This window comes from Corylus avellana, chromosome ca8 (genome assembly GCF_901000735.1).
Source record: "Corylus avellana chromosome ca8, CavTom2PMs-1.0".
Lineage (NCBI taxonomy): Eukaryota > Viridiplantae > Streptophyta > Magnoliopsida > Fagales > Betulaceae > Corylus > Corylus avellana.
The window spans coordinates 17558344-17575885 of record NC_081548.1 but is presented as its reverse complement, the minus strand read 5'-3'; the positions used below and the strand labels follow the sequence as shown (position 1 = coordinate 17575885).

Below are 17542 nucleotides of genomic sequence, written 5' to 3'. Positions count from 1 at the left end.
GCGCTTGGACTATGATTCCTTGTCAAATTAAGTAGGACTTGAAAAATCTAGAACTCTATCCTTATATACACCACCATATGGGGCAAATCCTTGTCCAATTAGGTCAAGCCCCTTAAAAGACAATAATTGGCTTGAGAATGGACCTAAAGAAAAAAATAAAACTAGCTATAATAGGTCTAGGAAACTTGTTATCTCATGGCTTGTTCTAGATTACTATTAATTATAATTTATTTTATTAAAAATTTTAATTTCACTATATTATTTTATTTTTATTAATCAAAACTCCCTTGATTTCTTATAATTGCTATTGACCCCTCCATAAAATATCCATAGTAGAATTAAAGTCATAAAGCATACTATCACTATCATTCAATATCTTTTTTATCCTTGAGTTTCCAATTTAATTTCTTGATTATTGTTGTACTCTTGAAAGCATATTTCATTAGTATATTAAATTTTAAGTAAATCCTTATTTTGGCCAAAGATTTAGAATAATCAATTCTCATTAAATTTTTTTGCAGGGGATACTTCATATATCTACGCTTAAAAACAATGTGATTAAGTATTCCATCTTGAGGAGTAGAGTTCTCATAATGCTAGATATGATTACTCAACACATTGAGTTTTTGACCATGAAAGATCTCACTCCTAAATGTATCAAAGTGACATTCACTTCACATTTGAGTTTACATACATTCTTCTTAACATTGAAATTAAGTCATGCTATAGGTAGTCGTGAGTTCAATTATTCATATTGACAGTAGTTAATAGAATAACAACTCACTTGGTCCAGTTTAGTATACTATAACCACACCAAAATATCAATAAGACACTTCCACTTCCATAATCAAGATAAGTCACCAATATATATATATATATATATAAGGCAAAGAAACAATATGTTTTTTCCTGTGCCAAAAAGCAGTAGGAAGGTCAGAACAAACAGTATCAATTATCAGAGTATTAAAAGCATTAATCTTTGATCGCAACAGTTTATCAAAAAGTTGTTCAGCAATTTTTTTGTATTTGACTTCTTGTTTCAAGAAGTTCAAATGCTTAGTTTTAGCAGAGATTATCTTCAATCTACTAGTATCAATATCAAATTTCGAAGCAAAATGAAATTTTATTTCGACACCCATTTTAACAACTAAAACACCAGTTTCATCAACAGAGAAATGATAAAGCATGGCAATAAAAAGGAGTCCAAGAATAACTTTATCAAACATGTTTTTAACAAGAATGGAAGGAATGTGAAAACAAATATTGTCTTAACAAACATGAACATTATTCAATTCATACTTAATATGTAGGCAGTTACCACTGGCAGAGTTTAATCTTTCAATAAATTTTTCAAAATATTTACTGGGGATTAGTCCTTCTTGAATGCAATTCAAATCAAAATCAAAATCAATCATTGCAATAACATCAAGAGTATAATCTTGGGAAACAATAATACTTACCTTGGAATACCATTTAGGAGGAACAACTTTGTTAATAAGACTAACAATCTTATCATCACCATTTGAAAAGATTACTTTATTGCTGGATTCCGCTTCATCAGTTTGCACAGATTGTTTCACATTTTCTTCATTATCAGAATTGTTATCATGAAAACAGTTTTGAAGATTCAAACGCAAAAGTTGTTTTTTTAAATCTTTATTATTAGTTTTAATAGTATGTAAATCATTTTTCAAATCAATAATTTCCTTCTTGATATTACTAATCTCGTGTTGCAACTCTGAGATAGTAATCACTTTGGATTTTTGTTAAGAAAATCTTTCCAAAGTTTCATCAAGAAAGATCGTTGAGTTAATAGGCTTAAAATGGGCAAAACTGGTCTGCCACAAAATATTAGTATAGAAAGTGAGGTCTTCAAAGGATGTTCAAGGATTTAATGAAACCAGTGAGGAAAGTAAGAGAGTGCCAATTGGGAAGGTTCTTTAATAGAGATACGGTTAATTTCAACATGAAACAGGTGTTGTGAATATGGAACACGAACATAAGCGGAGGCTTGTTCGTATTTAACAAATGGAGTCCTGGGTTTCTGTGAAGAAACAACAAATGGATCATAAGCAAAGATAATGACACTGGAATAAGTAACAAGAGATGCTGGATTAAAGGCCGAAAATCGGTTAGCAATAGTAACATGTGAAGTAATAGGGGAGGACTTTAGTTTTAAGACCAAAGCATCAGCAATCTTCTTGTCCTTGTCCTTTTTGCTTGCCATGGTGGCACTGTAAAAATTCACGGGTAAAAAAGTCTGGAATTGAATTGTCACTGCCTTTAATATATTCAATATAAAAATCAAAAACACTTAAAATAGCTTGCCATATATATATATAATATTTGATCATTTGTGGCAACAAAATGCGCCGCTAATGATAGAAAGTCGCCGGTAATAGCTTTCCATTACAGCTTCAACATAGGAAAAAAATGTATGTCAATTTATTAGCGTTGACAAAATTGTTGCCGCTAATAGTCGCTCATTAGCGGCGACTCTTGGGTTGCCACTAATAATCTTGATGCTAATGATGCAAATTCTTGTAGTATATATATAATATCATAGAAATAAAATTGACTTTTATGACATAAAACCTAGCACATAACAATGTCTTCCATGAGCACACTAAATACATAGAGGTGATTGTCATTTTGTGTGGCATAAACTACAACAGGAACTCTGTGCCTATGTCATATTGCCTTTACCGATTAACTGGTCAATGTAATCAGTAAAACATATCCTCCTAGCAATTTCTTTGACCTCATTTTCAACTCAAGGTGGTATCTATGTTCTTACCTTAGAGTTGAAAGAATATTTTAGAATCCAAGAAATGATAAATGATAAAATTCATTCTTTCAACCATTTTTATATTGTGAATGAATGAATTCACCATTAAATTTATGTGAGACTTACACGAATCAACAAATCCAATGGTCAATTTATTGGATTTACAAAAAAATATGGTTGAAAGATGGTTATTTAATATAAGATATATTGCATTATATGCTCTGTATTAGATGTCCAAACCCAGAGGATCTTGTTACCTTATTTGTTTCGTAAAAGATATCGATATCTCGTTCTATTTGCCATGTGTTTAGTTTATTAAAGGGAAAAATATAGTTTAGCCTTCCAAATTACCAGCCGTTTTCGATTTAGTCCCCTAATGTTTCAAAAGCGATAAAGTAGCCCCCCAAACTACCAAACTTTTGCATTTTGGCCACTCCGTTAGTCAAAACCGTCAGTTTTGATGAAAACTACAAAACGACATCGTTTCGTTAAGGGTAAGTTACCAGAATGCCCTTTTGAAAAAAAAATATCAATTTTAAAAAGTGTTTAGGAAACGACATCGTTTTCAATCTAGTCCCTAAACACACAGCAGCTTCGTTTTCACTCTCTGTGTTTTTGTGCTTGTTCGGATTTCATGGCGATGTGGCAAAGGTGGCGGGTTCTTGGCATGGGAACGTACGGCACTGTGTTCTTGGTTGAACCCGGTGATCCCACGGCTCCATTGATCGCCGTTAAGACGTGCCCTCTTGAGAAGTCGTCCTCCCTCCTGTTGGAGGAAAGAGTGTTGGTGCAGCTGTGTGGTTGTCTGAATATTGTTTCCTGCCTTGGGAGTTCACTCACCGTCAAAGACAGTACCGGACTCTACAATTTGTTTCTTGAATTTGCGGTCGGAGGTACTCTTGAAGATTTGATCAAGAAAGAGTTGGGTTTGTGCGAGTGGGACATGCGCCGCTATGTGCGTATGATCGTCCAGGGTCTCTGTTCTGTGCATGGAAAGGGTATGGTGCACTGCAATCTCAAACCCAGTAATATCTTGGTCTTTCCCGATGAAGGAGGTGTGTTGAATGTTGATCGGCTCAAGATCGTTGACTTTGAGCTTGCCAAGGAAGGCTGAGACTACAAAGAAGAAATGGGATTTTGGAGGTTCAAGTTTCGGGGCACCCCTTACTACATGTTGCGGGAGTCGGTTGCTTTTGGCGAGATTGGGGCGCCGTTGGACATATGGTCACTGGGTTGTATTCTGGTTGAGATGGTTATTGGGAAGCCTACCTTGTGGAAGTATCGAAATCTAAACGCCAAGAAACCAGGTGTTTTTTACAACATATGGTTACTTGATCTTGTTAGCAAATTCTTTGGATCTTTGTTCTCAATTTTAATTTCAAAAATGGAAACGGCAAGAAACCCTCCTGATGATCATCGTTTCTCTGCCGGCAATGGCAAGTCCGGCAGCACACACCTCGTCACCGAAAGTTCTGTTTAGTTTCACCATCTCTGCTTTGACTTTATCTAACTCTTTATAAATGCCTTCCATTTCCCTTACTTTTGAATGTGGATTTCAAAGAATCTAAACTCTTAACTAAAAAGCCAAAACAACAAACCATAGGAAACTTACATCGCCTGGTACTTCCTACACAGGGTAAAGCCCAACCCAAAAACACAGGAGGAACACAGAACAGGAGGCACAAATCCAAGAACAGAGCAGATGAAACAAATGAGGAACAGGGGGAAGGAGAACATACCCAAAATAGAAATTTGGAGAAAAAATTTCCTCTAATTTGACCCATGCCGTGGGTCTCTGGTGACCCAAGCGGGTCTTGGCTAGAGACCCATCGTGGGCCTGTTGACCCATGACTGGGTCTGGCAGCCAGACCCGCGTGGGTCACGGCGACCCATGCCTTTCTCTCTATCTCTTAAGTAGCCACTGTTTGTCCTAGAAATATCAACAACAACACTCAACGAAACTCTAGAGCGAACCGATCTAGTGCGAATGAATGATTTTCCAGTGAACTAACCTTGCCGGAGGAGCCCTTAAAACCATCGTAGCCTTCGCCGGATCCGTGGAAGTCGCGGCAAGTGAGCCAGCCCCGGTGATCTTCTCTGGAGTCACAAATTTTTTCGCATCATCGGGTAAGCAAGCTTTCTTCGTTTTGGTCTGCCCATGTCAGTACTTGTAGCATTTTTTCTCTAGTTTTTTTTTTTTTTTTTCGTCTTGCCAATGGCCACGTCAGTACGTAAACTTTGTTTGTAAAAGTTGTGCATAGACGTAGTAGCTCTCTTCTTCGTTTTTACGGTTGTATGGAGAAGAAAACCAAGAAACCAAGCTGTTGCGACGTCGTTTCCTAAACCCTTTTTAAAATTGATATTTTTTTTTTCAAAAGGGCATTCTAGTAACTTACCCGTAATGAAACGACGTCGTTTTGCAGTTTTCATCCAAGCTGACGGTTTTGACTAACGGAGTGGCCAAAATGCAAAAGTTTGGTAGTTTGGGGGGCTACTTTATCACTTTTGGAACATTAGGGGGCTAAATCGAAAACGGCTAGTAGTTTGGGGGGCTAAATTATATTTTTCCCTTTATTAAATTTTATTTTCCTTATATTCTTTGTACTACATATATATTATACGAACAAACTACAGTACTCCAATATAGATAGGTATGGTGTAACAAACCAGTTTCACTTTAGGGAGAAAATTAGTCCACATAGACTGGATGGATAATAAATGAACTCATGAGTGTTAAGTCTCACGCACATACACATGGGTTTCTTCTAAGTAAGACTGGCTTTATATGCAATTTTGGAGAGATTCAATTGCAACTTGATTAGTCGTTTTAAATATAATTAGCGTTTTTTTTTTTAAGTTACAAATGGTATTAGAGCCACCTAGTAATACCATGTGATATCATAACACTATATGACTTAGCTCTAACAAGGACATCATAGATTTGAGGGGGGGAGATTGTAACACCCAATTAAATTGCACATTGAAAAGATGATTAGCTTAGAATTTATAAGTGATTATAAAGAACTTCAATTGTAACTTCGGTAGTCCTATTAGAGTGATGATGCAGACATGTTTAACACTTTTCTTTAAATCGTTACATGCATATGGTCATACAGTTTTCGACACAAAATATTCTTCTTTCGTTTTTCTTTCTTCTACCATTTTCTTCACAAAATTCTGGATCTTTGAACATAAATATCCATGGCTCAATCCAGTTAACTCGATCTAGGTCATGTTTCGTGCAACATATTAGCAGTAAATATATACTCAGAAAAAAAATCAGTACACTGTACATAGCAGCTCATCTAAATTTACGGAAGCATGCACTTGAACAAATTTTCATTTGTTTAAATGTTTTGATGTTTTCGATCGGTCCACACGCAATGTAGGCAGTTTCTAATGAAGAAACTTCTGATTTGGATAGGCCTCTTATGCCAACTCACTCACCGGCTTTTTTCTTGAGGCTGGTGAGAATTATTATGAAGCATTTCAATTCTCCAATTTCACACTTGTAATATAAAAACTAGAAAAAGATGGAATTTACGTTTTTAATTTCTTAGTCTTTGCACATGGAGGCCAGTTTTTTCTCTTTGTTTTGGTGAACTACTTTTGCGTTACTCAAATTAATTAATATAAAGCATCCCTACTTGTAATTTGAGGAATCACTTGTACAAGTAAGAAGTATAGTAAATGATTATAAAAAAAAGAAGTATAGTAAACCTCTTACTTGTAAACCTCGAAAGTCAACTAAATATACAATATTTGTGCAGTGGTAGCTATTCCATGAATCAAAATAAAAAACTATATATTATGTTTATGTAATGGGAAAGCCTGTAGGCTATATTAATTTACTCCAAAGTCCAAGTAGCTGTTCTCCATTATGAGGCAGTCTAGCTCGATCGTTTTATCTGACCAAAAATTCTAGGGGCACTACCGGTTTTTATTATTATTATTATTTTTTAAAGAAACTTCACTTAACTTTAATGAACTTTCATCTAATTTGTAATTATTCTCTTAAACTTTTAAAAAAAAAAAATTCAATTTAAAAAATAAACAGGGGCATTTTGATTTTTGAGAATTTTGTCAAAATTTAACGAAAAATCTTAACAAATTGATGAAGTTGAAAAAAATTGAAAGATTGATACACTAAATTGAGAGTTTTTAAGTTTAGGGGGATAATTATGAAATCAACAATAATTCAGGAAGATTAATTAAGTGAAGTTTCGCCTGATTTTTATTACGTAGAACCCTTTTAAAGCAAGGCCATCACCACTCATCCTGTCAAGTAAATCTTAGATATATACACGATTCCACCCGTGAGAACCGTATATCGGTAATTGAGTGAGGATTCAAAGCCAATGCATACGAGCATATATATATATATATATAATGAATAATTATAATACTACGAGCTTTTGCATTGCCATGATGTGAGATAAGCAAATATCAACGCTTGCATGGAACTTTCCCATAGTGAAAGTAGCTATCTTCATCCATTTCAAGTTATCCTTCATTCAGAGCATCAGCATATATGGAGCGGTAATTAGGACGCAAAGCTAATTAGCCTTGTCTTAAGGATTTGGCAATTGCACATGCAAATTGCAATACAACACAACCAACATAAATGTCTAACGTGATCGTAAGAAGAAAGTTACAATTCTTTCTTTTTCCACTTCTTTAATTGCTTCTTATATATATATTTTTTTAAAAATAAATAAATGCGACATGCGCCCTTAGACTCCGTCATCCCTCTTAGAATACGGAGTATCAAATCCTCTCTATATATACCCATTACATCGAATTCCCCAAAAACCCAACAACCAAAACCGTTGATTTTTCTGAGTTTCTTTAGAAAAACATGGATCATCATGAGCGTCGACGCAGGGGTGCAGCAGCAGAGAGAGGAGATGATCAGTTCTTTCATAAAACCCTTTCGAGGAATTCTTCTGTGGGCTGCTCTTCTCGTCTCTATTACTACCGAAGCGCCGAAGGAGTTCCCTTCAACTGGGAAAGGCAACCTGGGACTCCCAAACACCTACCAAAGGATGAAACAATCCCCCCGCTCAGCCCTCCGCCAGCTGCGCGCAGTTTAGAGCTTCCTAAGCCGCGCTTTGAACAGCCCAAGCCTCAAGCCGTCACCTGGCCAAGGCTCATTAGGTTCTGGAACAAATGCAGGACAAACAAACAACGTAAGATTAATACTGTCAACGCAGGTTTTCAGGCTACCAGGTCGGATAAATTTGAAAAGTTGGAGTTTTTTAGCTCCGACTACTGCAGTGAATTTATGGCGTCTGCACGAAATTCAAGCTCTTCATCCTCTCCCTCTTTGTCTTTCTCAAATGGTCCTTCTGTGCAGTCATCAAGATTGGGGAGTCTGGGCAGGGATTCATTTCATGGGCATCTTAGTTGCAGTCCTTGGAAAATAACTGCAATTGTGCTTTCAATTTCAAGGCGAGGCCAGGGTGATATTATGTGAATTTTATTATGTTTTAGGATCGTACGTAGCTTGTAATTTTTGTGTTATGTTTTGTAATATCTCTAAACCTCAGTGACTATATATATAAATTTGATTGTGTCAATTGCTTTTCTTAGGGATTATGTTCGCTAATTATGTGTTTAAAACAATTTGATCATGTAAGACAAAGTTTGTTAATTAAGCTGAGTTTAATTAATACTTAATTGGGCTCGTTTTCAAAACCTTGGTTTTTATTGAAGAATCGAGACATTCGTTTGGAGTGCTCGTTCGAATGAGCTACATCAACAAAGAGGTACTACCAATAAAAAAAACCGGGGATTTTTTGACATTTGTTTTAGTGTCCTTTTTACTAAACATCATTAATTAATGTTTTTATATTGTTTGTAATTAAACAATATAAATCTAGCGTGGTCGCTTTTTATAAACGTCTTAAATTCTCTTTTACAATTGTTATTGTTTAGATATTTTTTCGTTATTGTGTCTGTTTGTTTTGCAGTAGTTATGTTGGTTATAGAAATATTATATCACTTTATTGATAATGGAGGAGAAATTATGTATGCATGTGAATGTGAAGCATCTTCTTGATAAGAACCTGCCTTTTTGTTTGAAATGCCTCTCAAACATTCCAGACCAATCTATTAAATTACTTGTTTAAGCTCAAAAAATTGGAAAAATACCTCTGTTATGAGCTGATCGTGAGCATGAGCATGAGCTGGCTATATGTTAGTGTGTAATGTGTTAATTAATGGTAATTGGTAAGAAAAAATTTGGTAGTTCATGTAAATTTGGCATAAGATAAAGGGACTGCTAATTAGATATTTAAAGAAATGGAATTAAAGAAGAAAAGGATCGAAATGTCTCTCTAGCAGGGGGTTTAGAGAAAATATTTTGAATTTTTCCCCTCCCTTGCTTTCCCATATTTGCTTAAAAATAAAAAAATAAAAGAGAGAGAAAATATTTTGAAGGAGATTTCATTTAGAGATAAAAAAATCGTACATATTAATTTTTGTTAGAGAGAAAATTGGTAATTAAGTTTTATTAATTTCTAACCTACATTATTAAGGGATCAGCATTGTAATCTACCCTCAAAGCAACAATTATCGAGGCTCGCGGCTCACCTAGCAACCCTATCACCCCCGAGGTTCACCCCTGCGCATTCAATATCCCCCAGCGAACCTCAACCATCACTAGCCATGGCAACCACCACGTACGGAACATTTAGTTCAATACGTCTCATCCATCCATAAAATGTGGTTGCCCTGTCCTTTCAAGCAAAGGCTGGCCCACTTTCTAATGAAGCCACGCCAGACCAATCCCCGACTATATGGCATGGGCGAACTCAATCTTGCACAAATCCCAAGAAGATTGAGCGATGGACAATTGGGGATCGCGGGAGACCGTTAGATTGAATGACTTTGTGAGCCTTGAACCATGCAAAAAAATATATGTATATAAGAGAACCACTTTCTTAAAGAGAGCAGGAGGCACATTCATAATAGAACTTGTCTTGTTCCTTTTCCACTCTCTTGTTTCGTTGTTAATTAATACAATCATCACCATTTAGCAACCTCGCGAGTCCCATCTACAAATATCGTTTGTGACCGAAAACTGTGTTAACAATTTTGATTAAACAAACAAAATTTTTGAGAGATAATTGGCTAATGAGGATAAATGTATCTAGATTTCTTTCTTTCTTTCTTACTTTTCTTTTCTTTTGTACTTTCCCTTGCACCCTTTCTGCACTTAAAAATTTTCAATTGGAATGATATATTGTAATTTTTGGAAGTGAATGGTATTTTAAGTTATGGCTGGCTTAGGAGAGTTTGAAATTGGCTAGATTTCACTTAACTTTCATAATTATTCTTTTAGAGCATTCTGAATGAACTCTCCGTTCTTTAGCTAAAATTTGATTAAAATTTGCCTGGAAGCCTGGTATAGTGATGCAATGTGTTTTATTACTCTGTTAATACTATTACTACTTAATGCAGTTTGGATAGTTGGTACAAAAGGTTCCCCTGCCTTCTGCTTATCTAGGGCCATCAGATCCTGGAACAATCTCCACTTTGGCAAATCCTGAAACAATCTCCACTTTTTTGCAAAAAATGTTTTAATAATTGTAGTTTTTCAATTTTTTTTTTTTTAAAAATTGTGTGAGGTATAAGGACACGTGCCAATTTTTGAAGGGTATTGACGTGAATTTGCGTTAATTTATGAACGGAAGTTGAACAAAGGTTTCATCTCAGTTTTTAGCTATAAGTGAGGTACCATTTACAATACAAATTGAAATGTAGGCAAAAAAAATAAAGTTCTTAAATTAAATGGAGAAAAAAGTATTTAACCCTAACATTTTTAATGAATGGATTGCTGAAAAAAAAAAAAAAAACTTTAATTATTTATTTATTTGAAAATATCTTTAAATTGTTATTTTAGATTTTTGTTTTTGTTAAAAAAAAAAAAAAGTAGGAAAACTGTCTATTTGCCTCCACGCTTTGACCCAAAAAAGGGAAGGAAATGCCTACGGATACCGCGTATGAAAAGAGTTTAAATTTAGTAAAGAAAATAAAAAAAACAAACAAATTGGTCCTGACCTTTCCCACCCACACTCATAGAAGCAATGTACGGGAGCCAATTCGACGGCGGGGCCGCCTTCTCCGGCGGCGGCTTCATGCCCTCTCAGACAACCCAGGCCGCGGATCCCTCCTTCTCTTCCTCCAAGGTAACTCTCTCTCTCTCTCTCTCTCTCTCTCTCTCTCTCTCGTGCTTTTGTCTTTTCTTTTCTTTCAACTAAACATCTGTTTGGTCTCCGAGAACACGGAGGAAAATCAAAATAATGAAAACTAAGTTAAGAGGAAGGAAATATTGGAATCCGCCTTCGCTGCTCCCTTCAACTAATTGGTTTCTAATAACACTGTTAAAGGAGTGAAATGTAGTTTTCGAATTTGCCAAATAGAGATTTAGGGTTTTGTCCTTTGTTTTTTTCGGCTAGTGGTTACGGTTTAACTGTTGTGTAATTGCAATACTGAATTTACCAGATGGTTCTATTAGGCTTAGTTTTTGTGATTACCGCTGTTTTCTTTAATTTTCTTGGCAGTCGAACTGGACATTTTCTTATTTTGAAGGAATCGGACCTTTCGAATTCTACTCTTTGCTTTTGAAATGTGTATGCGAACAAACACATTGCATCGGTCTTGATTTAGTGGACTGTTTTGTTCTAACGTGCCTTCTATGAAGTACGGAAAATGTTGATATTATTTTTATTCCTATTATTTTTCATCAACTACAGAGTTTTAGGATTTCAAGTTTCTCTTCCTTTCTTTGCAGAATCGTGAAATCCAGTCGTTGCTTCCACTGACTGTGAAGCAGATTAAAGAAGCTTTTTTGTTGAGTGATGATAAATCTAATTTTACTATTGACGGTGTCGATGTGAACAATGTGGGTTTCTCGAAACTTGGCTTTGCATGTGTCTATTCATTTGATTTTTCCTATCATGCCAGGCCTTTTGAGATTGAAATATGTTTAGGTTACGCTTGTGGGAATGGTATGCAACAGAACTGGAAGAATTACTGATGTTACTTTCATACTTGATGATGGGACTGGAAGGATTGAGTGTAACAAATGGTGAATCTTCTTAAATTTGTTTTACTTTCATATCAAATTTGATTTGACAAGAATTAGTTAATTTAATTACTTGATTCCATGCCAATTATGGGGTTTTTTTGTTCTTTCTTCTATGTGTAGGGTTCAAGAATTGGTAGACTCGAATGAAGTGGAGGGAATCTTGTATGTTTAATTTTAAAATGTGCACATTCCTCCTTGTGAAGGAGTATTCAGCTATAGCACTTCTTTACTCCTTATACTTTAAATAGTTAGGTTTTTATTTTATTTTTTTAATTTGGATATTTATCCTATTAGTTTTATTAAAGTAGTTTGTTTAGAGAAATTATCTCATTTTAATTTTGCCCCATGTTAGTCAACAAATCAATCAAACCATGGATGGATCCAGGGGGCAGGCCCCCCCAAAAAAAGTTTAGCCCCAAAACTTGTTAAAAAATATTATTATTAGGTTTTGTTTTGTACTTTTTTATTACTGGTCCCCTAAAAAAAAACAAAAAAAAAAAAAAAATAGTGCAGTCAGTCTCCCCCAATTTAAAATTCCTAGTTTTGTCCTTGAATCACAGTTTTCTCCTCACCAATATCATGTGGTGAGCATTTTGGGGGAAAGAAATGAAAACTAGAATAGTCATAATATCTCGGAATTAAAGGGTTTTCTAAGATTCCAACGTTTCTTTTTTTGGTTTTTTTTTCACCTCTCTTAAACTTCCTCCAAGCAAGTGGATTGTTTTGGAATAATGGGTCAGTTTTATATCAATATGTGTATAAAAATTGTGTTCTTTCCCTTCTAAAAAACCTGTAATATACTATCTGAATGTTATTGAAATGATATGTTTCACTTTAGGGATGGAATGTATGTTCGCATCCATGGACACTTGAAAGGCTTTATGGGAAAGCGGACCTTAAATGTTTTCTCTATAAGGTACAGACTCAATGTTACCTTATGTTTTACATTTTAGCTTTTATATTTTTGTGTTCGTAATGTAGAACTTACAATATTGTACCTCATGTAAATTGTCTTTGGGTGTGTTTTATATATTTTTGGGAAACTTCACTTAACTCTCCTGAAGTTTCATCATTTTTGAAAACTTTCAATTTAGTATTTCAAACTTCAATTGTTTGCAATATCACCCCTTCCGTTAGGGTTTGGGGTTAAACTAGAAGGTCAAAGGGTAAAGTGACCCTTATACCTTTGTAAACTTTATAAAATTACAAAATTACCCTTAAATTACAATTAATTTGTTTTAAAAAATGAGGGTATTTTGAGAATGTTTTCCCCTATTAGATTCTAAGGGAAAATCCTAATTGAGGGGTGAAATTGAAATTTTTTAAAGTTCAAAACACTAAATTGAGAGTTTTTAAAACTTTGGGGGGAAGGTTGTAAAAGTGATGAAAGTTCAGGGGGGTTAAGTAAAGTTTTCATCACTTAACATCCTTGATTTTGGCTGCAATGCATGACCTATTAATATGTAGGATCACATTGGTGGTGCTTATTTACTTAACATGAATAGTTAACTTTATTGTTGGGTACAATAACATTGTCTCGGTCAATTATTCCAACTTTTTGGTCTGCATATTTCAAGTTTTTTTTTTTTTTTTTTTTTTTAGAACTCTTAGTTTTGGAAGAGATTTCTTGTGGACTGGTATAGTAAAAAGATAAGTGTCACCTATTGGACACTGCTGTTGTGCGATTTAAGATTGTGGTCAATCTATGGGAGGTTGTGTGACTACGGGGCTAGCTCTCTCTGTGGAAATCAATTGTGATTTCCTCTTGAATCTCGCAGTTATATCTCAAGTAATAGCCCTCCAAGACATTAGACAATAGTATCAACATGCAAAAGAATGAGGACAAATTTGGAAAGTTAACAAGTTTTAGAGAGTAATAAAGTGGGCCTACCCTTGATTTCGTATATTTATAGCGAGTTTTAACTGAATCATGATTATACTTAAGCTACTTAGACAAAAATGGAACCCCCTATGTTGTCATGTTGACCTGTTCCCTTCTTGTGATGTAATTGATCTCACAAAACCATGTCAGTGGTATAACTTTGATTCCATGAAGGTTCTTTTTACTTTTTTAAAATTGAACTTGATGTTGCTTTCAGGCCCATTACTGACTTTAACGAGATTGCAAGCCACTTCATTGATTGTATTTATGTCCATCTCTATAATACCAGGTTACGGGTATTGGTCTAACTACTACAAATGTCATTCAAGCTTTACATGACATATTGATTACATCTGTACGGATATAATCTATGTATATGCTCTGGCCTTCTGATGTTACTTGTATTTATGCTTATAGAAACTACAAGGTGGTGTTACCACACAGCAGCAGATGGCAAATTCAACTAGTACACCTATGAAGGGCTCCCCAGCTGCCCCACCACATCAAGTAAAAGATCTGATTGGAAATTTAATTTTGGTGAGTTTTTAATTATTATGCTTACTGGTCCTACATTTTTCCTTTTCAGTTCTCTGGTCAATATAATGTAGGACAGAAGAACATTGAACAAATGGTCTTAGATTTTTTGCAGCTGCCTTCATCCAAGTAAGTACTTCTAATCTTGAAAGGACAATGATTGTGTAAATTCTCCCTATGGCTCTTATTGTAATACCAAGATCCCCCCTCCTTTTGCATTTCTGCAGTTGCTTGCGTTGTTGTGTCAAACATGCATGTGTGTATATATATGAGTATATCTTCAATGAGGTTGTGCTTTTGTGCCCACCATTAAATGAGTGACAAATCAGCATGGAGCAAATTGGAAAAAGGTATTGAATGCACCAGATTATACCAAACCTTTCTCACTCAGCTTTTCTCACGCAAACATCAAACTCATTCTTTCTCACACAAATCCCCAGCCCACCGCCTAGAGTGAGACGCCGCCACGCCACTCCCCGCCCAGACCCTAAATGAAATAATTAGACTTAAAATTTATAACAATAGTTTTCTTCCACTATTTCGCTTCTTTCTCTTTGGCTGTGCGATTCAGCCGTTTCTTTTTCTTCTAGTTTTTTCCTTTCCTCTGCTTGTCTTTGTTTTGTTCTTCCTCTTTAATTATCACTTTTGCATTTGTTTGGGTTCGTCATCAAGCAAGTTCTGTTGAAACCACAAATTGATGTACAAGCAACAAAATGAAACAAAAAAAAAAACCGAAAAAACAAAAACTTAACCTGCAAAACCACCAGAAAACAACCACCAGCAGAAGCTCAAATCTGAAGCTCATTACCCAGCAAATTCAAGCACAACCGCCCAGCCAAAAAATGGATTGGAGCAACCCATTACTTAGAACTTACTGGTGGAGGATCAGTGGGCTGGGCGGTGTGGGTGGGGCTGTCATTGGGCGGTGGCGGCATGTTCCGGCCATGGCGGTGGGCTGGGCAGCGATGGTTTGATATGTTGGAGAAAGAATAAGAAAGGAGAAAGAATGGGTTTGATGTTTGCGTGAGAAAAGCAGAGTGAGAAAGGGGAAAAATGGGTTTCATACGTTGGGTTTCTCATAGGTTGGTATATTCTGGTGCATTCATTACCTTTTTCTAATTTGCTCCAGGTTGACCCGTCACTTATTTAATGGTGGGCACAAAAGGTGGCTTTTGTGCCTCTCTTGTTGATGCTTTCAGATTTTTCTTGTTTGATCCCTATAATTATATTCCAAAATAGGGTATTTCAGTAACACAAGGTTACTCTATCTTAAATCACTATTTATTTTAAAAGCTTAAGTCACACGAGGTTACTCTATGTTATTCATAGCTTAAACTCTCTCCTAATACGTGAAATATTTAATTGAAATGGGAGGTGAACCTTTACTCAAATATTATGTTGAAAAGTCACCATTTATCTTCAAAGCTTAAACCAATAGGTTGCAGTTTGCAAAACTTCGGAACTATATTTTCTTTTCCACCATTAAGGGTAGATTGGTCATTGTAGGCGCCTTAAAAAAACACTAGATTGTCATCGGGAAGCTGAGAAGATGCTCTCGTATATACATACATACACACGTATGTAGGTGAGTACATAAGCCAGCATTTTCAAAATGATGGGTTTTTCAGGTTGACAAATATTTTACGCCACATCAAACACTCAAAAATATGAAAAACATTTTTCATAAAAAAAAATTTACGCCGAAACAAACGGGGCCTTGGTGGAAATTGTTTGTCATTAGCAAATTCATTATTAGATGGACGGTTTGGGTAGAAGTATGCTTTTGGCCAAAAGAAGCATTTCTTATTTTGATGCTTGTGCAAACAAGGTCAGTTTTTCTGAAGGAGTCACAGAAAGTCACTAAAAAACTTTGTGCCCAATGCCGAGGTGAGAGAGGGCGTGGGAGGGGATTCGCAGATCACTTCTTCATTGGGATAATTGTATATGTAGCATGCATTAGTTTGTTCTGCGTGTGCGTGCATGAATTATTCCATTTACTGGTTCCTTCTGTTTCTGTTTTGTCCCGGAATAGTTAGCAGTAAGCCCAATTTATTTTAAAGTTTTATATCATATCTTACCTGCATATTTTCATTTGCATGCTCCTCCCTTCCTTGATCCTGTGCTTATCGCTGTGTAGTCTACTACTGCTGACACCTTTTGATCTTCCCATATTTCAGTGCAGATGAAAAGGGGGTACACTGTGATGTTATTGCCCGTCAGTTAAGAGTTTCAATGGATAAGCTCATGTCTCTCTCTCTCTCTCTCTCTCTCTCTCTCTCTCTCCCTGTGGCCTTCTAACAGAAATGTCTATAACTTTAAATTTCCTGGTTGTCTACAGGTCATCTATTCAAAATCTTGTAGAGGAAGGCTTGATTTACTCCACAACCGATGATTTTCACTTTAAGTCAACTATCAACGGTTGACATCTCGTGTATAAGCTTTTGAAATGAGGACAGTCTTTGTCTCAGTTAGGTCTTCTTGTGATCTCTCTGCTTTTATTTTTACATTCATCTGCATTTTGGAGATGTGAGATAAGAGGATTTAAATGTCAAGTGACAGTTTAGCACTTTTTTTTTTTTTTTTTTTTAATGAATGTCACCTATCTTCTTTAGATAATAGATGATGGCTTGATATTTTGTTGCCAATGCTACTTTGTGCAAAATGGCAGGTTGTATAGTTATCCCCTAGTTCATTTCAAATAAGTTTTGTTTGGCCAAAAAAGCCCCCGGTTTATAGGTAGAGAATTTCTCTTTGCTTCTGTAGTAGCTCAGTATCCCATCGTAATTTGCCTTGTTAGAAGCTTGTTTATGAAGCTCTCCAGCCGGACAAAATCTTCCACCTTTCAGCAAATGCACTACTGTGCAAGCTAATATTTCTGCTTGGAAAAATATCTCCCCTTGGAGATTGGGCTTCCCCTCCCAATGGCAATGGATCGATAAAGGCAATTTTCGATGTTGCAATCCCCTCGAATATTGCTGTGTGCTGCTGCTGTATTGAGTGACCCTAATGGAAACATTTTTTTTTTAAAAAAAATTTGAATAAGGAAGAGATTACCGGAAATGATCATTTTTACTCCTGATCCAAAAGGAAAGAGGGAATGATCCTAAAAATGAAAAAGGGGTGGGTTTCCCAACAATAGATCCAAAACAAACTAAAGACAGAAACAACATAAAAATCCTAGTAACAGTTGGGAAACATAAAAGACGAAAACGAGAGAGAAATCCAAGTAAAAGTTGAAAAACAT

At 35.6% G+C, this 17542-nt stretch overlaps 2 protein-coding genes across 2 annotated transcripts; both read left to right on the top strand.

The window, feature by feature from the left end:
• The first annotated feature begins 3422 nt into the window (after positions 1-3422).
• LOC132190964 (mitogen-activated protein kinase kinase kinase 20-like) lies at positions 3423-3902 on the top strand. Its single transcript, XM_059605989.1, has one exon. It carries the CDS (start codon positions 3423-3425, stop codon positions 3900-3902), a length of 480 nt encoding a protein of 159 aa, XP_059461972.1.
• Positions 3903-10813: 6911 nt separating this feature from the next.
• Positions 10814-16865, top strand: LOC132190458 (replication protein A 32 kDa subunit B). Its single transcript, XM_059605447.1, has 10 exons — positions 10814-10980; positions 11586-11696; positions 11785-11882; positions 12003-12044; positions 12721-12798; positions 13982-14060; positions 14182-14271; positions 14351-14427; positions 16476-16544; positions 16637-16865. Exons 1-10 carry the CDS (start codon positions 10879-10881, stop codon positions 16719-16721), a joined length of 831 nt encoding a protein of 276 aa, XP_059461430.1. The 5' UTR covers positions 10814-10878; the 3' UTR covers positions 16722-16865.
• The last annotated feature ends 677 nt before the right edge of the window (positions 16866-17542 follow it).